General features: G+C 38.6%; 3 protein-coding genes across 6 annotated transcripts in view; 1 reads left to right on the forward strand and 2 right to left on the reverse strand.

The window, feature by feature from the left end:
* The window catches only part of adgrv1 (adhesion G protein-coupled receptor V1), a 108,877-nt gene extending 93,221 nt beyond the window's left edge, over positions 1-15,656 (reverse strand). For all 4 annotated transcript variants that reach the window (XM_008418938.2, XM_008418939.2, XM_017306772.1 and 1 more), the window contains exons 1-2: positions 15,270-15,656; positions 692-879 (exon numbers count right to left, since the gene is read on the reverse strand). In XM_008418938.2, coding sequence (XP_008417160.1) covers positions 692-877 — 186 coding nt within the window. In that variant the 5' untranslated portion in view covers positions 878-879; positions 15,270-15,656. The remainder of the gene's footprint in view (positions 1-691; positions 880-15,269) is intronic.
* Positions 15,657-18,134: 2,478 nt separating this feature from the next.
* On the forward strand, positions 18,135-22,606 carry lysmd3 (LysM, putative peptidoglycan-binding, domain containing 3). Its single transcript, XM_008418943.2, has 3 exons — positions 18,135-18,245; positions 19,838-20,114; positions 21,099-22,606. Exons 2-3 carry the CDS (start codon positions 19,848-19,850, stop codon positions 21,789-21,791), a joined length of 960 nt encoding a protein of 319 aa, XP_008417165.1. The 5' UTR covers positions 18,135-18,245; positions 19,838-19,847; the 3' UTR covers positions 21,792-22,606.
* polr3g (polymerase (RNA) III (DNA directed) polypeptide G) lies at positions 22,562-25,592 on the reverse strand. Its single transcript, XM_017306462.1, has 6 exons — positions 24,264-25,592; positions 23,687-23,752; positions 23,544-23,600; positions 23,387-23,454; positions 22,900-23,022; positions 22,562-22,822 (listed from the first exon to the last, which is right to left on the reverse strand). The coding sequence occupies exons 1-6, from the start codon at positions 24,340-24,342 to the stop codon at positions 22,733-22,735; spliced, it is 483 nt and encodes a 160-aa protein (XP_017161951.1). The 5' UTR covers positions 24,343-25,592; the 3' UTR covers positions 22,562-22,732.
* Positions 25,593-25,713: the final 121 nt, after the last annotated feature.

Consider the following 25,713-nt stretch of genomic DNA (forward strand, 5'->3'; position numbering starts at 1 on the left):
TTTTTTTATGTGTATGTGTCATAGATAATCACCTCTCTCAGATTGCTTCAGGGTAGCTGAGGCTACAGTGTAGCTTACCACCATCAGTGTGTGAATGCTTGTGTGAATGGCTGAATGTTGTGTAAAGTGCTTTCGGGTTCTTCTGGACTTGTTAAAGGGTTACACAAGTACAGTAATTTGTGATTACTGTAATAGTCACTATGTAAGGGTTTTTTTTGGCAGCGGTAGGAATAATTGATGTACTTCTGTTTCATATAAAAACAGTCAGATGGCATTAGACAGTTGTAATTTTGTGTGACTAGACTGAGACTCCTGCATTTTAGCTCATGCTAACACTATGATGAGAATATTGTACTGGTCCATGCATATTTCTGGTAGGTATGATGATAAAATGTTCTAAACATGTCCAAAAGCACACACAGTGATGTGCATGTTTCAAAAATAAAGTAGGGATATTGAGAAATGCATGGACCCCCCTCATCATTCTGCATTGGACGGCTGCCTTAGCTGTACAGATGCAGGGAAAGAGAAGCTGAAAATTAACCTCCTCTATGTGGTTAAAATAAAACCCAGCAAAACATTCCTTACAACTACAATTTCTGCACAATCACATTGATTTCTTGACAAAAAAGATATAATCCTGTCCTTGACCCAATTGAAAAGTTATACTAAAAAGATATACTAAACCCACAAGAACCAAAGCTGTCACGTTGATAGGGTCTCCCAACCTCTCCACAACCAGTCGGACCACAGATGTGCTGGTTTCGTTGACGACAAAGTCCGTCTGCCCCAAGAAGCGCAGCGTGGCTGATTCACACGAGGTGCCAGGGATGGACAGAGCCAGAATCAACCCAGCTAGCAGGAGGACAGGGAGCATTCCTGCAGAAAGAGGAAACTAATAAATATTTTACAGAGAAAGAGTGATACACAAACATAGTAAAATTTGCTGTTTACTGCTGATTTGTATTTTAAATTTTTTTTATTTACATTCAAATACAATGACGCTACAAAATTTCATCTACAGCTGGTGGAACAGGTCACATGTAGATCGTACATCTAAAATTACCTCATTTTTACTGGCTGCTAAAGAGCAAATATCATAATTTTTGCAACTTTTCCTCGTAAGATGTGCTTAGGATTGCAGCACACGGCCATAAAATTGAGAAATGTATATATTTAAAAAAATTTAAAAAACAATAGACAGGAATACCCTCAGCTCAGTTGAGAAAAAGCAAAAACTGCATACACTGCATTTGAAAAAAAGCATTAGTAAAATGTCCAGCTGGAATTTGAATTTATGAGGTAAAAAGTTTTAGGATTGTTTATCAGGCGAGGAAGAAGTCAGGGGAAGTGTTATCTGAGAGAAAGGCATGGAAACTTAACAAATCAGTACCATTTGGTGGTATTTAGATATGCTCCTTGATGAACCCAAATTACTGTTACCAAATTACAGTTCACCACAGTGTAGAATAACAAGTTCTGGTCCAGTTCTGACCAGTATTGTTACAGGCATCAGTACTACAATATGTCCAATATGTTCAAGCTATCATTATCATACCATATATTAAGTTTGTGATACATGAATTGGTTGTACATGAGTCGCGTTTCTCCACATAATCAATCCTTGTTTTATTTGTGGGAGGAAAACAGCCCTACAGTAATATTGTAGATGGAATGTTTTATTCTGAGGACCCATCTGCCATGCCATTCAAACTTTTGTTTGTCTTCAATTACTTTTTGCTCCACATGTTTTTTGGCACTACAAGCTAAAATAGTCAGATCACATTTGCAATCAAATGTTCTCTCTTTCACTTGGCTCAGAAATAAAGAGAAATCAATGCTGAGGAGAATTGGTTTTGATTTTTTTTTTTTTAACAATGAGATCCATGGACAGCAGCAGATGGTTCACCCGGACACAATATACATTAAAAAAAATAAAAGCCATGCTAAAAACATTTTTACTAGATCAACTTTATGCTCACAAACACTCCTTCATTCAGTTTATCTGACTTTTGACTCTTCATCCACTTGAAAAATTTCCCATTAAAAAGGGTTTGCTGGTAGCAGACATGACATCACAAGCCATAAATGGAAATGCATATTAGGTTTGGAGGACGCGTCTCTAAAGTTTCTCATTGTGTCGTAAATGTGTTTTTGAAATGCCCATCCACTTTGATAAAAAGGGATTGCCTGATGTATTTGTTTCAGGTTTTCTTAAATATTTTTGTATGAAGCATTTGTCGTTCTTTCGTTTTTCACATATATTTAATGTCTTTTCTCAATTTGTCATCTCTCTACACATTTCGAGTGTTGTTTCTCTTTCTCATCTTCCCAGTCATTTTCTCTCTTCTGTCATCTCTTTCTTAGCTCTCTCAGCTAGAATAATTCTAAAGCTGGATGGAGCCTCAGAGGCAGTTGTCATGGTTAACACAACAAAACATCACAGCATGACAAGCGGGGTGGAGCCAGTTTGAAGCTTAGCTGGACTCGTGATCATTCCCTTCCTTCCCGCTTCTTATACCCATCCCATTCATAATGCACACCACACAGCTTCACCAACAGCAAAAACACAGAAGGTCTTTCAAAGACTATTTACTCTTAATTACAAGGCTTGACATCAACATCAGCAGCTAGGGTTGATGAAGTCATGCTAGTTGGGTTTTTGTTTTTTTTTTTAAATACAGAAATACCTAAATGCCGAAAATATCCAATTATTCAAATTTTCCATTCGAGTTGTTTTATATCTGAGTTACCCTTAGTTTCAGTTTGTGTTTTGATGAAAAAGCCTTAATAGTACAAGAATAATATATAGCTATTAAACACTTAGTTACGGATGAGACAAAGAAAGAGCTTATTACGTGTGTGAGTGTTTCGCGGTGCTGAGCTGAAGTCAAGGGCATGTGTGTGTGTGTGTGTGTGTGTGTGTGTGTGTGTGTGTGTGTGTGTGCGTGTGCGTGTGTGCGTGTGTGTGTGTGTGTGCGTGTGCATGTGTCACGTTCCAGCCACAGCACTGTAGAGATTGCTGGAAAATCCATCAAAAAAGGATTTAGACTGGTGGTTAGTGGGGACGGGTGGAGGGTGAGGGGAACAGAGGTGAGTGTGTTGCTGGACAAAAAGGAGCCCGGGTCGAGTAAATCCGGTTATTTGCCCTGCTTGTCCCAATTGTGGGACTGAGAAACTTTCTTAATTCACAAGCCTGATTGAAATGTTACAAACTCTTGCTTTCACATCAGCTCTTTGAGAGCTCCTTGTAAGACCTAACTGCTCAAAGGTTGTAATGGCAATGTATCTCCACAATTCTATCACCAAAAACTAAACATATGAGATGCAATTTAGCAACAAAGGTCAGACTCTTAAGCATTTTTCTGGAAAACAGTTTGCTTCACAAACCCAAATTATTCCACTAAAAGGAAAAAAATAAAAAGCCTTTCATTATTTAGATCATCTCTGTGATTGATGGTAGCAAGCATGCAGCACTTTAACCTCCTACAAAGCTACGCCAAAACAGAGAGGCGATCGTTTTGCATCCAACGACTGAGATCCTGAACTTCCCTCAGAGGGCTTGATACAAAGCAGATGCTGTGTAGATGGCACAGGTTTGTTTTACAAGTGGTGGGGCAGTTTTTGTGCTCAAGTCATGCGTTTTGCCAACCCTGACCCCAGGGATCAGAGGGGCCCCAAGGACCTGTCTGTCACAGCTAAAGATGGCGTGGAGCGCCTGGCGCAGACCTCTGACATTGACAAAACCCAAGAGTCATAGTTCATGTAGAGAGGTTCACACACACAAAAACACGCAAACATACCCATTTTTTACATCAGCAAAAATATGTGAATTGGGTTTCAAGGCCGCTACAATAAGCAGATGCATTTTTTTGCTTCTTCGGTTTACAAAAAAGTACCCAGCAAGGTCTCAGTCTGAATACTTCAGACAATTGAATTCAAAACATGAATTGAAAGGGGAATATACAAAAAGCAACACTCCAGTCAAAGCTGCAAGTCTTGGGGTATTATGCTTAAATTTTAAAACTTTCTTATTTGCAAAATAGTTCAAGCTCATTCGGCTATTTTCAAGTTTTGCTACTAATTCCAAATCCTCTGGAGATTGACCGGACCATTCTGCCTTGATCTAAATTGGTCCATCATAGATCTTATTGTACGTTCATGGTGGCTGTCTTCCTGGAAGGTGAACTCCCACCCTACTCTCAAACTTTTTACAGTCTCTTACAGCTTCTTCCAGGGTTTCTATCTTTTTACCTCTGTTCACTTTCCTACTACCTCAGCAAAGCTTCCATGTCACTTTTTAGGATCAGCATGATGTTGGCAACACCATCCATTTTAAGGATGGTGTGTTCATGATGATGTGCAGTGTTGGTTTCTCACCTCACATAGGGTTTTGCACGTAGGCCAGAAAATTTTATTTATGTAATTTTTTTATTTTTATGTAACAGAGCACCTCCTTCAATACTTCTGCTGTGTCTCTTCCATGGGGAGTGGTAAATCTTACATGGGACATCTTAACTTTGCTTCGACAATCGTTTTCTTACTTCTTAAAATTGAGACGTAAGATCTAAAATCTTTGCATGGCAGCTGTATATCCACACTATGTTTGAATCAGACATAGGCGGACTCTTCATTTAACTTCCAACTTCGAAAGGCTGCTGCACCAGCCTTTATTTATAGGAGTAAAAAGGGCTGACTGCATTAAGCACTTCACAATTTTCCTTTTTTATTTGTGAAACATTTTGAAAGACATTTATCTATGTTCAAGTTAAAAATACTTTGTTAATCTAACAGTGGGAGAATGAGTCTACATTGCTTATTCCCAAAGGTATTTTTTGTAGAAAAATAAAACTACAGTTGTGTTAGGGATGGACAACATGGCTGAAAAACGTATCACAATATAAGCGTTTCATATCACTCATTATTAGTAATTGTCAATATCAATAATTATTGATTAGTTTTCTGTTTTAAATATCTGAAACTGGTGTCATAATCTCTCCTGTTTTTATCCACATTTTTAAGCATTTATGAGGCAAGGTGGCGAAACCTGAAATCGCTGAAGGTTACTCAATGAGTATTTGCTAGGTAACCAAACAGTGAAAGAGTTTGTTGATACCACTCACCTAGATTAGCTGGCCATGACAAGTTGAGCAGATCAGAGCTTTTCCTTCACCTATATCTCCCAGAAAGATGTGCGGTTTTTGTATTTGAGTTCAGTGAATATTCTATACATTGAATATTAAATATTCGGTCAGATGAATAATCTATTGATAATGATCATGTGTCTGTCACGATATATATTGTTATTGATTTATTGCACTAAAATACCTTTTGGGGATTATTATATTGTTGTGGTGTGAATTTCTATTAATCTGAATAATCCAAACCATAAACCAAAGACACAATCTCAACGTCTCATGCTGTTGAGACTTGGGCAAAGTCCCATTACTGGCATTCCCCTTTACTCGAGGCCTCACCCAACTGGCCTCTTATTACATGTAGACAAGCTTCTCTGTATAACCTTTTTTCACTTAATGCACTTTAAACTACAAGCCGCAATACATCTTCAAATAAACACATAAAAACATAAAACGGTTCCTTATTTAATTCTACAAACTGGTGATACGCTGGAGCCATTTTTGGGCTTCAGTATCTCGCCACAGGAGACTTAGAGGAGCCAAGGATCAAACCACCAGCCCTGTGATTGCTGGAAAACATGTTTTACCTCCTGAGCCACAACATTACTTTATTTTCTGGAACCCAAACTGAGTTCACTAAGAATCATTTGCCTACTATGTAGAAAATTATTGTATTTCTTGATGTAGAACTGCCAAATGTACTCATAACAAATAGTTGAAGGCAAATGTAAACATATTATTGGGTTTCAAAACAAAATGATTTAAAGTTTGCATTTAAATTCCACAATTCCAAGCTGCTAACCTTTCAACAGTATATTAGTTTGTTAGGTCCTATGCTTAAACATGTTTTGGAAAATTGATTTTCCAGCTGAACACTGTTTTTTTCTTTTCATCATCCAGCCGTTTCAAAATGTCAGTCCTCTCACAAAAGCTGGCCTTTTTTGCTCACGAAAGCTAAAACAGACAGTACACTGATTATACATATATATGACTCTTTGTATCAATGAGTAGTTAATTACACGGTCCTTCTTTAAGTATTCTTTAGACTTCTTAATCAATCATAGCGATTTTGAATCAAAAATTCATAATTCATCGTATTTGTATCACATGCACACAAATCAACAAATCAATAGCAACTAGAAAGTCTGCTTTATCAGTTCTTGTCTTGTTCATGATGCAACACCACATCTTGTGAGCTGGATAAAATTGCCATCGATGCATACGATGCAGCGTATCCCATGATGCATCTTATCGTGGGATACCATGCATCGTATCGTGGGATTCACACATTCAAATGTGTGAATGTGTGAATCGTGGGATTCGGATGGCCGAATTCACACATTTGAATTCGGCCATCCATAGCTGCGCTCCGCAGTACAATAATTCCATCAACAAACGAAAACCTGGAAATGTCGGTATTACTTTTTTAATTTAGTGCAGTGCGCCACAGTAAAGGGAAAATAATGCAGAGAAACTGTTGAAGAACAACTTAGAATTAGAACCGCTCCTATAAGAAAAGAAATGTCGTGTGACAGTCCACTTCTGCAACTTGAGGTTAACGTCAGTGAGCTTTAATCTGTCTTGTAAAGAAGTAAAAAAATATGTTGTTTACTTGTTTTTGGTTTGCCTTTACTTATACAAATTCCTCTGTTCTGGAGGGTTTTGTTGTATTTGTAGATTTTCACAAAGAGAGACAACTTTAAGATGGAGAGAAGCAACTGTTTTATCAGCATGAAGATTTTACTGATAAAAAAAGGCTAATTTTTAGTGTATCAAAAAAGTTTGAAAAAGTATCATTTTTTTTACTTAGAGTTCTTCAAATCTAAATTGACTCAAGCTGAAATTCCCAGGTCAGTTTTACAAAACTGATGATCAGAAACTGTCCAAAATGATCGGTGCAGATGGATCATACTTAATCTTAAAGGGTCATAAAACATTGAATGAGGTGATTTTAATATCAAATGTTGAAGCTACATTCTTATAAACACAAAAAGGATTACTGGAACAGCATGAGGGATTTTATGTATTTTGCTTGATCTTAATTTTACATCTGATCAGCACATATTCCACCTTATGTCATCCATTTGTAACTTCAGACTTTCTCAATAGACTCTAATCAGGTTATAAAACCTGGAAACAGATTACCTCTTTTGCAACTCCTCAATACTTCACCTCCCTTTTCTTGGCAATTCTAAGCCTTTTACCTGTCAGCTCACCTTAAAGCAACATGCTGGTGTGAGGAGGCTGGTTTGCAAAAACCTTTCACATTAGATCCCTTGCAGACACCTCCCACACACAAAGAGAAACCGCGATCCAATGGGTATCCCTATCAGAGCGGCTGAGAAGGTGTCTGGTTGCAGAGCTGGTCCTGGGGTCAGTGCTTACCGCTGATACCTCTAGGGTTTCTCCTGACAGTGGCCGATGTGTTGTAATCTTTGGCATCAATTATTCACGGCAGGTCGAGGACTTTGCCGTCAGAGAATGGTAGTAACCGTGACAGTGCAAGATTCAGAAGCCATGTGGTGACTCCAGTAAGAGATTGGAATAACTGACTTGAATGGAGAATTTTTTTTTTTTTAATCAAACGAGAAGGTCTGATTTTCTTTTTTTTATCAGTGCAGCTTCTGTTATGCAACTTCTTCATGAAAAACACAAGCCTCTGTAACCCTACACCAGGATTTTTCTTGTCATTTTACCAAGAACTGCAAACTTTAAAAGTGGAAAGTAATACTTTTACTTCCGTTTTGGTCGAGGGTGTGTGGAATAACAGTTTGCAGGGTTTTTAATCAAGGGCTTTCCCATGATCCGGCGTCCTAACCCTGAGGCTTCCCTGTTCCTGAGACGCCCATGGTGAAGAGTGTGTGGTTATATCTGGCAGTCACATGCACAAACGGCACACACATGTATGTAGAAAAGTTATCTCCTAACGGTCTAACGCTGGGAGGCTAGCTGTGGGATCTCATTCATCAATCTTACAGCTCGACTCAGTGAAGTGGAGTCAGTCTGACCACAAAGAGAAACGACTCTGTCATTAAAATTGACTACTATAACAGAAGTTCCAGGACATTTGCGTGTCTCTTCTCTGCACAAATTCACACCGGTCATGCAATCGGACAAAATAACCGATTCTGACAAGGAAAGGCACAAAAATAGACAGCGGTATATACAGAAAGACTGTAAGACATGGCAGAGGGAAAGAAATGCACTATAAAGTAAAAATATTTACGACTCTTGGACATTTCATTGTATTTTATTGGTACTTTTTCTGACAGAGCAACACTTAAGTGCATAATACTGAGATAGAAAGAAATTTGGAGACAGGGGGTTCTTTCCATCTCAATTTTTTACTAATAAAAGCTGAAAATTTTGAGCTACATTTGTATCCAGCACCTTCTGATAGGTCTAAATAATATCCAGCACAACAAATTGCGATCAGTCAATTTACCTAGCTGCAAATATGAACCACTTCTCTATAAACTATTAGACTATTAGAAGAGCATTAATCCGAGGAGCAGGGAAGAGACCCAGGGCAACTCTGGAGGAGCTGCAAAGATCCACAACTCAGCAGACAAAAAAAACTTTCAACAGAGCTTTACCATGAACACACCATCCCCACACACCAATTTATGATTTTGATGTAAGCTTTGTTTGTCCATCACGTAAAATCCACATTAAAGGCATTGAAGTTGGTTGCTTAAATGTGATGGAATGGAAAAAGTGTACGCGTATTTTTACAAGCCACTGTAAATGGTAACTGTACAAAGCCAGCCCTCAGGGGCATATACACATTGTAAGTGCTTTGTGGTGGGATGTCAAATTTGTTATTTACTGCAACACTGAACATATAAATGGCTCATTTGAGCTTTGTGAGGTCAACTTCACTCTTCTTCAAAGGAAAAGGCAAACATGTTCAGCTTCACAAAAGTAAACGCAAACACAGAGTGCGACAAACAATTCCACTGTGCCGTCCAACAGCTATAGGCAAAATACAAAACGCCTGTTTATTCGATCGGCTTGTGTATGATTGCCTGATGTTCCGTGTTTGGCACCAAACCACAGAGCCTCCTGTGCTGTTTATTGTACCAGGTCCTGTTTGAGCAGTTTTCCACTTGATGCCACCAGACCAATAAGTGTCAGGCCCTACCTCAGAAACCACCCACCGCCCGTTCTCAGCCCAGCGCGGCCACGGCTGCCATTCCTATTTAGCGTCCCAGTCCATAATTGTGCTTCACATGTTATTCTGTCACTGGTATTTTTAGATCAGCAAATGTTCCCGCTGAATAGAAAAAAAAAAAAAAAAAAAAAGTTGGGGAGAAGAAATTAAGAAACTTAATAACTGGGTAGAGCTTAAACATGCATCTCTAAATCTGACAAAAGTTCCCTACTCGTTGGATTTGTTTTGGAAAAGCTCAGGAGCTGTATTTATTTTGAGAGGGGGAAAGCAAAAATCTTTCCACGACAAGAAGGGAATAACTTTTTCTTCACAACAATGCTGGAGTCATATAGTGCAAACCAAAATGTTCGATTAAACCAGGGAGGACTCAGAAACCAATTGAATGGACACCTCTCTAAAGACGAAAAATCCATGAGGACCGCCCTCTAACTATTGTCAGATGATACTTTTCAAAGCAACCACTTCTCCTTCAGGGGCAGGAGACTGCCAATCAAGTGTGCAATTTACTGTGAAAAAAGAAACAGAGAGAGAGCTAGAGCTTTCCTGATGCATTGTCCACACGGACTTGGTCGGCTGCTCTCAACTTCAGCCAATAACATCTCATCTCCTACCAAAAACTAGAGTTTTCTTCTTTTGGTAGTGGGAAAGAAGGGATAAAGAAAAGGGAAGTGGTTCCAATTGAGGAAAAGCAATTTTGAGTGTTTTCCAGTTTCGGCCGACTGATTGGCATGTATGACAGAGTGACAGAAAAAAAAAAAAGAAAAAAAAATACTCCCAGAGGATTAAACAAGGTTTTGTCCTCAATAGCCTCACAGACCAAAGAGAAAAACTAGAAAGAGTATTGCTTCATTGCATGTAACTGGTTGGAATCTGGATGAAATGCTAATTACTCTTCAAATGAGTTCACAGGACCAGTTCAACACAGAAGGTAGGCTCACTTTGAGAGAAAACTGGTTTGATTTACAACTCGGTGCCCAGTGCACAAATTTAAGGAGCATTCTTTTGTTCCCTTGTGATCCCTTTTGTTATGAATGGTGGTTTCAAACTTTGTCACACACAGCTTTCTATCCATTAGCTACGATCATGTTTAGCATACTGGCCACCTCTCCAGCAGAGTCCAAAGCTTCCTTTTTACACTCACTTATTTTTTTGTCTCAGCTCTACTCAACTATTTCCGTAGGACATGCACCAACTCACACATGTTTAGTACATTGGATGCGAGATATGCCCTCCTTAGGGAAAACTGAGAATATTTGCTAATTACTGTGTTGCCACTGATAGTGGTATATGCCCACAGGAACAAATTTCTCTCCATCCTGTAAACAAATATGCTACATGAACCTGCTCACAAAGACATATCATAAAACAAATGCGGCAGCCATATTGGATGCTTAATTTGGGGTGGGTTAGGTACCTAGAGGTTTTGAAGACAGCATTGGACAATCTATTTGATATTTTTCTATTTTTCAGTTTTATATTGTCAAACATAAAACAAATTGTCAAAATTGGGAGTATCTGTCATTGTGAAAGAAATTTGTCATCTAGCAATAATAATGATCGTCTATAACTGACGTTAAAACATTTCTCCACTGTTGGTTCCAAAAGATTATCAATAAATGCTGCTTAGCTTCCAAGATACAGCTCTGGAAAAAAGCAAGAGACCACTTAAAATGATCCGTTTCTCTGATAAATATGTTTGAGTAAAATGAACATTGTTCTTTTATTCTATGAACTACTGACAACATGTCATGAAATTCCAAGCAAAAATGTAGTATTTATTTGCAGAAAATGAGAAATGGTCAAAATAACAAAAAAGATGCAGTGATTTCAGACCTAAAATAATGCAAAGAAAACAAGTTTGTATTAATTTACAGTCAACAATACTAATGTATTAACTCAGGAAGAGTTCAGAAATCAATATTTGGTGGAATAACCAAGAGGTTTTCAATGGAGTTCAGTGCCGTGACCTCCTTTTTTTTTCAGAGCTTTATAACTGAGCAAAAAGTATTGTGCACTAGTTAGTAACACAGTTGCACTACTGAATGTTACTCTTGTAGAGAAGGTAGCCTTTCAGATATTGGGTAATTTTTTTAAATATATAAATAGGTTTTGTGAGCAAGTATGCCGAGTTCTCAACAAAATTATTCTAAATCGATGTGAAAATCTGTTATTTAAGACATAATTGAGTTTGGGAAAATATTTGTCAGTTATAAAACAATGAATTATCCTAATAGATAAATAAATAAATGAATAAATAAATAAATCATGACTTATTTTTAAGAAAGAAAATGAACAATTGTTGTCTCTGATAAAATACATGACCTTTTTTTTCTACCTAACAAATTTGGCCACATTTCAGTGGTTAGATGCTACAACCCCTGATGAGGATTTTGTGGGAAAAAGTACAGAGGAAAATCCAATCCATATATAAAAGTATGTGAAACGTATGTGAAACGTGGTTCAGTATTGTTCAAATCAACCACCCAGAGTCAACCACCCAATCAACCACCCAAACCAACACACACACACACACGCATGCACACGCACGCACCCCGCACCCCTCCACACACACACGCAGACACACCTACACACGCACACAGACACAGACACAGACACAGACACACACACAAAAGAGAGTATACAACGGACACACAACCGCACAATGTTTGCATGAATGCCAAAAGATTTGGTTTTCATCTCGTCTGACCAGAGCATTTTTTCCCCACATGCTTGCTCTGTAAAGTAAATTGTGAAAAACACAAAAAATAGATGCTTCTGAAATGCCCCTGAGCTGTGGCCCTCAGCAGCTTCTACTAAGATACCACGTTTTCTAACAAACTTCCAAGGCCGGCTTCACATAGCAGTTGTGTATTAATATTGACTGTAAGTTTTGCAAGGTGCACTTTATCTAGAATTGTAAAGTAAAGGGACTTCTATACTGCTATATAAAAGTACTGCACAAAATGTCAATCACACTTTTTTATGTTTATTTGTATAAAAAAAAATGAAAGAAGAAAAACACATGTAGTTTTTCATCCACTTCACATTTATGGATTATATTGTCTTGACATAAGATATAAAACCCCAAAGCATTGATGTATGGGGCTATTATGTGACAAAATGTTAAAAGTGCAAGTGTTATGAATCCTTTTCAAGAAACGTTAGGTCAAGCCATAATGACCTCTATCTACAGTGTTTCCTTGAAGTAAGCTGTTTTTCTGGTTGCTTTTCAATGCAAATTTTGTCTCTAACACAACAATAATAATGAGAGCAAGCAGTGGTAAAAAAAAATGAAAAAGCAACAGTAGGAGGACAGATGGCCATGAAGCCTTTCCAAATGAACAAAATGTGTGATCCGCTCAAATTGTGCTCTTCAGAGCTGCTCATATTCCAGGCTGTTTGCAACAAAAATGTAGACATTGTTGTTTGAGTTTGGCTGGATTTAATAGTATTGCGTAAACATAACAAAATGAAATGGATTTTGTCATCAACACAAAATTCTGCATAAATATACGATTATGATAATTATGAAAAAAAAAAAGAAAAACGAGAGGAATGTCAAGAGACTCTCATGACTGAACTGTTCGTTAGGTTCTTCTGAAATCAACTTTGGGTTTCATTACCTCAGAACAAAACAGTAGGAATTTTGCATTGTTACATCCCCACTCCATGTTTACTTCTTCATGGATTCATGGAGCAAATTGTACAAAACTTGTTCAGATTTGGTCATTTTAACACTCCAAACTTCAATAAATGTTATGATTTTGTGTTCCAAAGTGGTGTATTTCCGAAAGGTGAAAGCGAAATGATACACAACTAACATTTTTTTTTACTAATATCAGTAGTCATGAGTAAATACTCTGCATAACTACCTTCTTCTTCTACAGCTACAATGCTACTGTGTTTCTACCAGTTTTGCACATCTACAAACTCTTGCAAATGATTCAATGTAAAACAGCTCTAATTCAGTCATACTTGATGGAAGGCCTCTGTGGACATTAATTGACACGTCTTGGCAAAGACTGTCAACATGATTGAGGTCTAAAACTTTGACTGATGTATGTGTTAGAACATGCATATGAAACTGGCCTATTAAATCAGCTCATGTCATCCTTAAATTCTTGTTGCTTCCTTCCAACAGTGATTTTCTCATTGCTACTCTTCTATGAAGGCCAGATTGTGGAGGGCCTGCCGAACAGCTCTGTTGTCAACAGATTCTCCCACCTGAGCTGTGGGTCTCAGCAGCTCCTCCAGAGTTGCTGAACAACCATGTCTTTGTCGGTTTGCAGTTGCACCATATTGTGTCCAGTTCTGAGTGACAGATTGAACATTGCGCTGCTCCATGAGACGTCCAGCACTTCAGGTGTTGCTTCACAACTCATTACATTTTTCCAATGAGCTAAAAAGACTTTTCCAAGGAGGTGTAAAGACCATCTTTGTTCAACTTTTCCAAACAACCTGTGTCACACAGATCTGACAGGATAACCTGTTGCAGACCTGCACTGTTTCCTCCATCGCCACACACTGGCAATGGGGTCTCCTCCCCAAGCATCTCCGCCAAACATCAATCTCCTCCTGTCTGTGACGTGCAACACCTCAGCACCTCTCATAATGAACAGGCTACGTTTATGGCTCGGCCCCCCTTTTGTACTGTGCAGCCGTGGGGAGGGGGTGAGACAGAAGGGGAGCGAGGCAGGCAGTAAAACAGTTTCCGCCCAGTGAATCACATTCAGACCCTCACACAGGCGAATGGGGGCTGACCCCTGCCAGGCAATGACATAAACACTGACAAACAAAGGGACCCAAGCCTCTGGGCAAGTGGGGATCTTAGTGGACACCAAAGCTGCAAAGGCAAATTCAATGAGGCAGAGTGCGTAAGCGTGGAGAATATAAAACTTTTGCTTAATTTTGAAACAAAGAGACAGAAAAGATGCCTGAAATGTCCACAAATATAAAATGAACAATAGAGTAAGATGTGAACTCCGATGCTGGGGAGGAGCAGGTGTAACTGCTGAATGGATACAGAAGCGGCTCTCACAATCCCCTGGGGGAGAGAAAGGATTTAACTCTGCTGAGGCGCCACAGATGAAGCAACAATAGAGATTTGCCAGGGACGCACCAAGATGACATCACGTCAGATCAATTAGAGACAAGGAGAACGTGTCCAACAATTCGCAGACTTAGAACAACCGGCGTGATCTACAGAGCCTGAACATAAGAGCGAAGGCGCAAAGGACGTCTCCATAGGCGTTCATTTAACAGTAGCAGCACATGTGCGCAACTCAAAGTGTGCCAAGATTACTTATAGTCCGGGTAAGCCTATATAGATTAGTCGGCCGGGTCCATGAGAGACGGTCCCCTCCCTTTGCTCTCCGTGTGTGCCAGTTGTTTTATTTCAGTGGGAGAGAGAGAAAACCTCACACAAAGCGCCGTGATCACAGTGGAGATCCTGGATGTAACCATGGAAGCGTTTGTCTCCGTCCTCAATGGGCTGCCCCGCCATTCATTTAAACTGATTGCGCTGAATCAATATTTAGGCTTTTCAATTTTATTAGCTGCTCCGAGGGGTATTTTTGGCTGGGCGCGAAAAGAAATTAGCAGCGGCCGAGCACTTTTAATCGTTTTCTTATAGTCTCACACAATGTGTCTGTCTTGGAGCCGTCTGGCATAATTGATGAGGAGGACCGCTACTCATTTGGTGCCTTTATTCTCTGCACTATTAATCTACCATTGACAATAGCTTATTGAATTAGTGATCATTAGGTCTCAGTCCCCAGTTTAATAAATCTATAAATTGTTGTCTTGGAAGTCATCATCAAGCCTTTTGTTAGAATTGATCTTTCAAAGTTGTCCCGGTCGCCTCAGGTTTTTAAGGTTAGCGACCAAAACCAGAACGGCAGAGGGACGCGATCTAAATAAATAAACAAGGAGCGTTAAAATAAATCACGTGAACTTACCTGACACCTTGCTTGGTCCTTTCAGTCCTAGATAATTGACAATATCTTTACTGCCCTGGATAACATCGGTGAGCGCTCCAAAAAACTCCTCAGCTCCGCCTATATTCCCAATCACCAGACATTTAAAACGGTATGTTGATTTTAGCTTCCCCGAGAGCAGCGTGGGATGAAGCGCGTCTGTCACCTAACGGGGCTGGAGCCGGGTGCAATGTGCCAAACTACGCGGGTTCCCTTCTTTCCTTCCTTCCCCGAAGTGTTTCAGAGCCGCTCTCTCTCTCTCTCTCTCTCTCTCTCTCTCTACACCTCACGGCTCCGCGCTGACCGCCGCCATGTGGGAGCTCCTACTGTATGAGATTAGTTTATAGCTACTCAGAGGCTCAAGCTCATATGTCTGTGAAGTCTAATGAGACGCGATGTTTTAATCCTGTTCGTCTCGTGCGCGGAGAGCACGTATGTTCGCCGACGGCGCCACCGTGTGGAATATAAAGGTGTAGCTTCGGTTCAGCCACGGTGTTCTGTTCTGACTATCTCTCCTACCTCGTCAGGTTTTCCTAGCGTTGCGAGGATAGATATATAGCTATGTCTATCTGTCGGTTCTACGTGTCTAAAACTTCTACCGAGATTTTTACAAACCGAAAACTACAGCAGGCTGTGTTAATGTTAAATATTATCATTGGATAACATTCTTTGAGTAACGGGAATGTTACTCAAACATTCTCGTTTGAGAATGTTTTTATTTTTATTTTTTTATTATTAAGAACGACTGTTGACAGAAGATATGAGAGCAACAATGAGCATCTCCATTAATTAACCGCCGTTACAGCACTGGATTATCTTTGACCTGCTTCAAAATAAATATTTACAACAAATTATTCCACCTCAGCTCACTTCTAGCACACACACAATTAAAGCAGCACCATTCTGTAAGTACTTCTAGCTTACTCAAACTAACAAATGTTTGATTTATTTCAAACAGGTCTCTAAAAACAAGCAATTTGTAGGACAGAAAAAAAAAACATATTGAGCTTAATATCAAACTGCTTATGGAGAGTGAAGAGTGTCAAATGACAATAAATAACTTATGTAATAATTATTTATGTGTGGCCTTAATTAATTAAAACTCTTCACTGTCCACAAATCTGTGTCTTTTGATCCGCCTTTAAATAATAAAAGTTTATTCATAAATTACTTACTGACAAATGTACAATAAAGTTTTGTAATATACATTTTTCTTTATTTTTTATTTTTTATTTTTTTGCTAATATAAGTGAACAGATCTTAATTAAATGCTCAGCTTGGAACTTCTTGTCGTTTTGATGTTTCTGAACTAAACATCAAAAACATTATTTAGTTCGTTTTGAACTAAGTGAACTAAATAAACTTTATTTACTGGTCAGAATCCAGTGCTGTGCAGATCATTACCAACTTCAACTGTGATCTCCACAGAAACGGAGACGCTCGGCCTTCAGCGAAACCACCAGTCAGATCCACTTTTCTGTCAAAAAATCTTCTAGTTACAACCATATTTATTATCTTTCAAGTCCCTTACTTAACTATGAACCATTTACTTGTAAAATTACAAAATAAAAACAGAATTTTCCTCCACTTTTCAATTTTCTCTAATGTGTTTTGAAGAAAAAAAATCAACTTAAAATTGAAGTAAAGCTGAACTGATAATTTGCAGTGGTTGCATAAAACATAACAACATAGTGATCAAATTGTGTATTAACAGTTCAGTGCGGCCAGACCCCCTAAGAACTTTCTGTCAGCTGTCGGGTGTTATCCTGAATCATGTCACAGCTTCATGGCAGTACAATACTGCCCATACATGGAGGGGAAAAAATCTCCATATATGGGCTGATAGCAGTCTCTCAGTCCATTTAACAGTGTAGAATATAAGCAAGCAAAGAGCTTATTACTTATATTTTTATATCACACAAGCCACAAATAGTGTTAAAATGTACATTTTCTGTGTGTAAGTATTGTCACATATTTTCTACAAAATATTAAAACAATAACTATGGTTGGGATTAATTCTATTTCATGCTCGGTCTTTAGTGTAAAACAGTTCAGGACGCCCCTTTGCGGATTTAAATAATCCCGTCACTCCTTTCAGAGCCTGAGATTTATTGCTATTTTCAGAGAAGAAAACATTTAAAACCCATTACTTTAGAGCAGTAAACTGTCATGTAACAGAAGAATGCTTTCTGATTGCTGGTTCAATGCAAACACAGACAAAATGGGAAGATTTGTGAAGTGAAAGGGAGCAATAGAGCAAAATCAAGAAATGGGGGGGATAGACTTCAGGAAAAAGCAAAAAGATGGAGCCCTTTATACGAAACATGTAAAGTTATGGAGGACCAAAACCGACATAATAAGAAATAAAAGCATAAAAATATCTTTTAATAAGAAATAAAAGCATAAATATATATTTAGTGTTTCCTTTTTCCTACACATGAGTTTCCGTCAAGGAATGTATATATTTTCTTTTTTATTTCTCCTAAACATGCGTTTTTGTCAAGAAAAATAGATATTTAGCTTTGTCTTTTTTTGCTTCTCCCTTTTCTGCTCGCTGTATTTCTGCATGTTTTTAGAAATAAAAAATATATTTTGTGTGTGTGGGAGGGCTGGTATTAAATATAATCCCACGAATTATAATGATCAGCATGGTTGTGCATTTTCTTTCTCTTTACCCCTATCTAGTATCTTTGTAAAACCCTCTGAAATATATTTTACAAAGTCTAGTCCAGTCAAAATGGCAAACATTACTTTTGGCACCATCTCGTGGTAAAAATAGAGAACTGCGTTTAGGCGGCTATAGCGTCATTACGTAAATATTCTGTTGACGTGGCCTGAACATTGGAAAAAGCACCGTACGTAAGAAACCAACTAGCGTTAAGGTGAGACCGAAAATAATCCTGCGGAATTATGGGAATTACCGTGGACCATTAGCTATACTGGTTTCTCTTTAAACAGGTAAAGACAATTGTTAATTAATATCTGTAAACCTCATTCCAAATGTTGTTAAATAGCTACAAATCTTACTAACATCAACTAAATATTCCTATGTGGACGCGGGGCAGTACTAGCCTAGCTTAGCTTCAACTAACCGATCTCACTTCGCTTTCAAGGCAAAGAGGAAACAATTAATGTACACTGCGTTGTTGTCTTAAAAATTAACCCAGCAGGTAACTCAAATCTTTAGTTTTAACATTATGTTGTTCGTTTGTGTTTCATACCAATGTCTCCTGCTCAGTTAATTGACTCAAACTCAGTTTATTGGGATAAAATCGGTCATTGGCTCGTTCAACACGAAGTTAACATGAACTCTCTCATGTGGCGTTTACACAATAGCTGCGCTTATCACACCCATAAATGGCCGGTGAACTAAATGGAATTGTTTTGTGTAAATACATTTGAATTGTTTTTTTTTTTTCTCCAGCTTTGTGTGGGATAACATGCTCCTCTTTTACTTAGCCTTGTAGTTGTTTTACTTGGAAGTGATTGTGCATATCAGATTGTGATATCAGGTGCAGTACGTCCAAAAGGACAGGCTCCTGATCTGATAAGATGTCAACCAACTGTGACTGATCGAAGTGTGCAGACTTAAATAGGCAAAGTGTTCTGGAATATCTACTCGTCTATTATCTTCTTTGGGCTGTCACAATTCAAAAGAATATGGTGAGCGGCTTTACTATCCTCTAATTTTGTATTTTTAGAGAGGAGACTTACCAATATGGTCTTGAATTGTCATAAAAGTTATATAAACTGGCTTTTAGTGTTGTGATATATCAGTAAAATGAAATCCATTTAGGAATATAAACTCATAAACATAAAAGTAACTTTATTTAGTGCAGTGTTTACATTTAAGTTTGCATTTGCAGCTGTTGCCTGGATCATAGGTTTGTGGTCTGCTCCCAATTTCTGTTTTTCAGAAACTTTTACCTGAGAACAAGTAGATTTTTTTTTTCCTACCTTCCCTGCCACAAGCAGCCATAATTATTTATTTTATGAGGAACGGAATCACATTACTGACCAGCATGACTATTTCAACTTAAAGAAGTTAAGAGACACAATAGCTCTTACCTGTCCGACACCAGACTATTTTACCTGTTTCCTGTGCTTTTTGTGCCCAGCCTTTTTGGACATGATCTAGTTAGGACCAGGTTTTAAATGATCCGTAGACAACACCTCTATAGCCGATAACGACATACTTTTGTTTCCATAAATGCATGAATGAATAAATCTGGGTGTCAGATTTATTCAATATTATGAGCTTACATCAGAGTTTTCCATCGTTATGGGTTCTTTTGATTAAAGGACATTAAAATATTTCTATGTTATGCTATATAGGTCCTAACTTTCATGTATTGGTAAAAATGTTTTGTAATATCTGTTGAATTGTTTTTGCCCAAATATGCCTGTGCATGCTGTGTGAACAAATAACTTTTTTGTGATTTTAAGATTCTTTTAATCCATCACCTTAACTAAAGCAGCGTTAGTGAACCATCGAGGTATGTATTAACTAAATATGTATAGAAGTAAAGCGTCTGCGCTCTTTTTCTCAGAGTGAGGAAAATGTCCAGTAGAAGTCAACACTATGGGTTCCAGTCAGCCACCATGGTGCAGCCGGCCAATGGCGGCCATGCCTACCTGTTTGGGACCAACGGCTCAGAAAATGACCTGTCAGAGGAAGATGGAGAAAGCTTTGAGCTCCGATCACGGGGTAAGGAGAGGCTGCGGAAGAGCACGTCCAAGGAGCGACTGGATGACATCGTCTACCTTAGCAGAGACGTCCAGGAGGGCGACACCCTTAACAGCATTGCCGTGCAGTACCACTGCTCAGTATGTCTTCTTTTTTTGTATTTTTTTTTACCAATTTTTAAGCACAGAACTGTCCTCTCCCTCTCGATTTGTAGCAAAATGTAACAGTTACTAGTTGAGTTCAGACTTAGAATATCTAATTCTCAGAATGTTTTTGAAAGCAATATGGGATCATAGTCTCTCTCTAATCTCAGAGTGAAGCTTACTTTTATTTTGTTTTGAAGAGATGAAGAAGTGTGACGCTCTGGCTTTACACCAACTGCGTTGGGTTTGCTATGCATGGCTAAATTTGCAAAACTGCAGCTACATGTTTGTACTCGGCATCACTCACCTTGTTCCAGTTTAATCAACAGTCTCAAGTAGAAAATGTTTTGTGTAATTCATGGCTGATTCCATCCAAAATGAAACTAGTTACTCACTTAACTGAAAGAAAATTCCAAATGTAAAAAGAACTGAAAAGGGTGTTTTTACTGAGCTCAGTGTTTTCGGCAAATATTAAGCTATAATTTTTTCTATTATTCCAAGATAGAAACTACACTATAAACCACACAGAGAGCCTTGAGTTTCTCGTGCAGTCCCTTATGTATTGTCTTGCGAGCCAAAATGAAAATGATGATGTTCTGGAAATGCGGCGCTGTTTTTGTAAAAGCCTGCCTCAGACATTGCAATTATGTCCTGGAAGCTTGCAACCATCCGAGTACAGAAGTATTGGATAATTTTGCAGCATAAGCAAAGCAGATGTGTGGGCAAGAGCCTGACCAGCATGATGGGGGGGAGGGAATAAGGAAAAAGAACCTTGTTTAAATATTTGCTCTTCGATTTCAATAGATTTAGTCTGTTCTCAAAAAGGAATTGTGCTGATAAGAGCAGGAAGCTGCTACCAAAGTGTTAGGTAGTTTTTGGCGTCAAATATTTTCTCCTGTATATGACTGTTTACATATTTTAAAAAACATTACTAACTCAATGTGGAGTATAAGATGCCATTAAATGATTGTTGTTTTGTAGGTGGCGGACATCAAACGAGCCAACAACCTCCTGACAGAACAGGACTTCTTCGCTCTGCGTTCTATAAAAATTCCCGTGAGGCGTTTCAGTGTGCTCACAGAGACTCACAACGCCGGTCCTCCCAAACCCGTCTCGCCCACCGGGGTCCGGCGGGTCGCCCAGGTTTCACCCGCCGCGCCTCTCCCCACAGAGTCCTCCACGGACTCCTGTTCTTCCACAGATAGTGTTGAAGGATTCCTCCTGGAGAAAGACAAGGACATTGAGCAGCTGGTGAAATCCACGGGCCCGTCCCGGAGCAGCCTCAGCGAGGTCGTGTCGTCCTTGACCCTGCAGCAGCCGCTGCTGGGGGAGCCGGAGTACAAACCAGCGCAGAGAAAGGACCCGTACTACGGCGCGGACTGGGGCATGAGATGGTGGACGGCCGTGGCCATCATGCTGTTTGTTGGCATCATCACACCTGTGTTTTATCTGCTCTACTATGAGGTTTTAGTGAAAGCCGAGGTTAGCCATCACGGCACGCCTGGCCAGACCAATGGCGACGGGCAACCGGAACAGGTGGCAAGTAAAACTTTGGACGTTCACAGCAAAGACGGAGATCCTGTGGAGGGACATAAACAGGGCGCCCAAGTAAACCCACTGGGAGGCCGTGCAGATGAGGCCAATGTTGTCAAGTCATTGCCTGAGGAAACATAGCAGAACTGTGATTCCCACACGTCATAAACTAAGTGAATTAATATTTTTCTCCATTTTCAAAAGGTCTTATATTGATTAAAATAGTTTAGTAGGATTTGCTGGGATGAACTGAAAACAGTAAAGGCTGGTAAACGGGTAGTGTTGCAATAATTTTTGTTTCAGCCTATTCGTTTAGATGCTTTTGAAACTAGGAGCATTGAAGGGCTGAAACTAACCTCACATTGGAGTGGTAGGTCAGCTGTTGTACCCAGTGTGAATTACATGTTTTTCTTTGTAATTTATACTGGTGCATTTAAGCCAGCTGTAAAGGAATATATATTTTAAAGAAATTAGATGCATTGTTTTCCTTATATTTATTCCATGATAAATCAGTGGTTGTATCGTCAAACGTTGATGTATTGCAACATTTTTTATTTTATTTTTTTTTCCCCAAAACAAAGTTGGAACTAAACCACTTAATGTTTTGCAGAGGTAGACTGCTTCCACTGTGGTTGATTAGGATTAATTTATTGTGAAAGCAGCTTTAGTTTTACTATCAGTATTGAAATTCCAGTTGAAATCTTGATTCTTTTGCTAGTTTTTTTTGCTAGCTGTCGAGAACCATCCCATAGTTCCCATTGAAAACTGGAGCTTGTCGGGAACATGTTTTGACTTGTAACCATGTGAACTTTTAGACCTTAGCTTTATAGCCCTTTTATTTCATCACAGTGTTATCTTGATTTTCTTTGACAAAGCATAATTGAAAGAAATGACAGTATGTGCCTTCAATCTGTGGTCCAGCTTGGAAAATAAATAAATATATTTTCAATACATTATTTCCTTCTGAAAAATTTCACACATTCTTATTTACAATGTTGTTCAAAGAAAATCTGTAGCACAAAATAAAGTACCGCTCTGCGAAAAGTGTTAACTTAAATGTCTGCGTGGGAGGCCCCGTCGCTTCAGTATGTCGCTTCTCCATCCATGTTGTCGTCGCTGTCGGGAGCAAAATCTTCGCCGTTGTCGAAATAGCTCTCGATGTAGTCGTTGTCCTACACGGAGGCAAACGCAACGGTAAACTCGGGAGTTGCATGAAGTAAAATGTTTTTCAAATTAGCTCTTTGTTTACCTCTTCGATGTCTTCTTCCTCGTGTTCTTCCTCCTCCATTTCTTCCTCGTCCTCGTTTTTCGTTTTCTTCTCTGGCTCGTCGTCTGACTTTTCAGCATTCCCGTCATCTTTCTTTTCCAGTTCCTGTCATGTCAACGCACCTGACTGAGACTCAAGAATATCTTTCTTTTTTTTCCCAAAAGTAATCTTTTTCACATTCTTTTACATTGTAGCTGCAAACTTCAATGCCTCACCGGGATTTTCTGTGTTAAATCGACACGATGTGGTGCATTATGTAGAAGCTAATATGCGGGTTTAAAACAGTTTATAACATAAATAACTTTAAAGTGTGACATACAAATTTGCTATGATGCCTTTTATCTATATTATAAAAACAGTGGAACATATAAACTGTGAAACTTTCCATTTTTTTTTAGCTTTTTTTGTGAACACTGCGCAATTTCAGAGCCCACAAAAAAGGTACACATAAGGAAAAGAAGAAACTCACATCTAATTTGCTCAGAACATCTGCTGCCTCTTTGCTTGAACCTTTTCCACTCTTCTTATTCTTAGTGACTGAAATAGTGAAATATATAAAAAGACGTCCATGTTATAGTCGCTAAGTCAAATCTGTTACACACACACACACGACGGCTTTAACGTACCTTTTGTTCGAGGTTTTTTTGTTCGGGGCATCAGTTCTTTTGGAAAAAGGTTCCAGTCTAAGACACCAAGAAAGATAAATGCATTTATTTTTTTATTTTTCATTTCTGGTCATTTTTTTGGCTTTGTGGTGTTATATACTAACCTGGAGTCCATGTCTCATCATCCATCTGCCTCTGCTTCAGGTATCTCTCTGTGTATTTCTCCATGTCTGTTTTACAAAAACAAGAGTAACCTCAATTTGTCTTGAGATAACTGCAAAGTCATACCAATGCATCTGAAGTGTTTTCAACACAATTATCGATCCTTGGCCATTAGGCCTGTCATTTAAAAAGTCGGCAGCATTTCTTACTGTTGCATTTTCAGTTCCTGTTCGCAACGCTTCACTTGTGGAAAAAGTGAGGCCATGAGGCTTTATGAGCTCAATTCACCTGATAACACTTAGAAATAAAACACTGAACAACTGAACTACTTGCTCAAAACAGTAACTGTGAAATTCTTGCAACGATAAACCAAAGAAATCTGATTAAAACTGCAAGCTGAGATGGCAGCCATAACTCAATGCTGCCAGAATTATGCTCTTCCCCTTTTCCTTGATGTGACCCATATTAAATGTCTTGGGCCATAAAAGCTGCATTAGCTTCCTTTCCAGCAGTCCAAATTGTTTTCCTACAGAAATTCTCAGAGACGTCAGGTCCCTAATGGACCACTCTGCTCCTCACCTGCTCTGCTGGACTGTGCTTTGATATTGTGAGGCAGCCGCTGCATCGCGCCTCTCATTTCCTGCTTCAGGGCCAGCATGTAGTCTTCGTCTTCACCGACTTTCAGTGGAACTGGTTTAAAGTCTGTGTTCTGTAGAATTTGAGATATTTTCTTATGATGAAAACATAACTAGGTACAGACATTTCAGAAAACATTGCAACATGACTTTGTTGAGATGCGTCACGAAAACAGCAAAAAAGTGAAATGACCTTTTAGCCTTTGAGACAGCTTGATTTTTTTTTTTATTGATTATTGATTATGCTTACAAGTTTTACAAGGAAGTTGACATTTTCAAGTTTGCAGTTGGAAATATTAGCAAAAAGATCTTCAGGAATCCAAATTCCAAATGGGAATATCGGGATTTTCACCATCAACTTAGGTCTTAAAATACAACGTCAAAAGTTTGGCATTTCCTGTAAAAATGCAGTGTGAATGCTATCTTGGTATGCTATAAGCTGAATATTTTTTGTGAAAATTTCAGAAGCATTCGAAGACAACTGTAGAAGATATGCAGAAATGTAACAAACAGCCAGAAGTAGCAGAATAAATAAAAAGCCTTCAAAACGCAAAGGGAAAAACTGTAGAAGAGGAGTGAAAACTTTCAGTTAATGCAGAAATTACACCCAGAGTATTAGAAATTCATGCAGAACACGGTTCACAAAGTTCAACTGTACGATTGCAGCAGTGTATAAGCTAAAACGAGCTAAAAAGCTAGAGCTAGCTAAAATACTAATGATAGCCTCTAGTTTAGGACTAGCACCTTGATCTACAGTAACATACTATGTTACTGTAGATAACATAGTTATCTACTGTAACATAGATAACTATGTTATCTATGTTACTGCTAGTGTGAAGAAAAAAAAAACATGTAAAAGATAAAATTAGCTAAAAAGTTACAAGATTGGAAGGAGGGTTGAATAGAATTTGTCAGAATGTCCAATGATTGATACATGTAAAAAAGTGTAATCATCTATTTAACTGAAAATTAGGTGAAAAATCAATTCTTTGTAGAGTCCAAAGCCCCAGGTTTATGCATAACTATCAATCTTTTGGGGAAAACATAGGGGCTGATTTAATTCAGTTAAGAAATACAGGCTTAAAAAATATCCAAGCTATGAGCAATAAACTATATTTAAGTCAAATGCCAATATCCTTTTTCCACAAATTGTTTATATTGTTTTAACAGAACTATGGAAAATTTCCTTTTACTATCTTCAGTGTTTATAGACTGACATAAACAGAGGATTACGTCCCACTCTTTGGAAATACAATTTTGGATGTTTAACAGTGAAATAAAAACTGACAGGTTATCCTGGGCTCCTGGTATGTCTCTGTAAGAGTGTGTGCGTGTGTGTGTGTGTGTGTGTGTGTGTGTGTGTGTGTGTGTGTGTGTGTGTGTGTGTGTGTGTG

The sequence above is a fragment of the Poecilia reticulata genome, linkage group LG9 (genome assembly GCF_000633615.1).
Source record: "Poecilia reticulata strain Guanapo linkage group LG9, Guppy_female_1.0+MT, whole genome shotgun sequence".
NCBI lineage: Eukaryota > Metazoa > Chordata > Actinopteri > Cyprinodontiformes > Poeciliidae > Poecilia > Poecilia reticulata.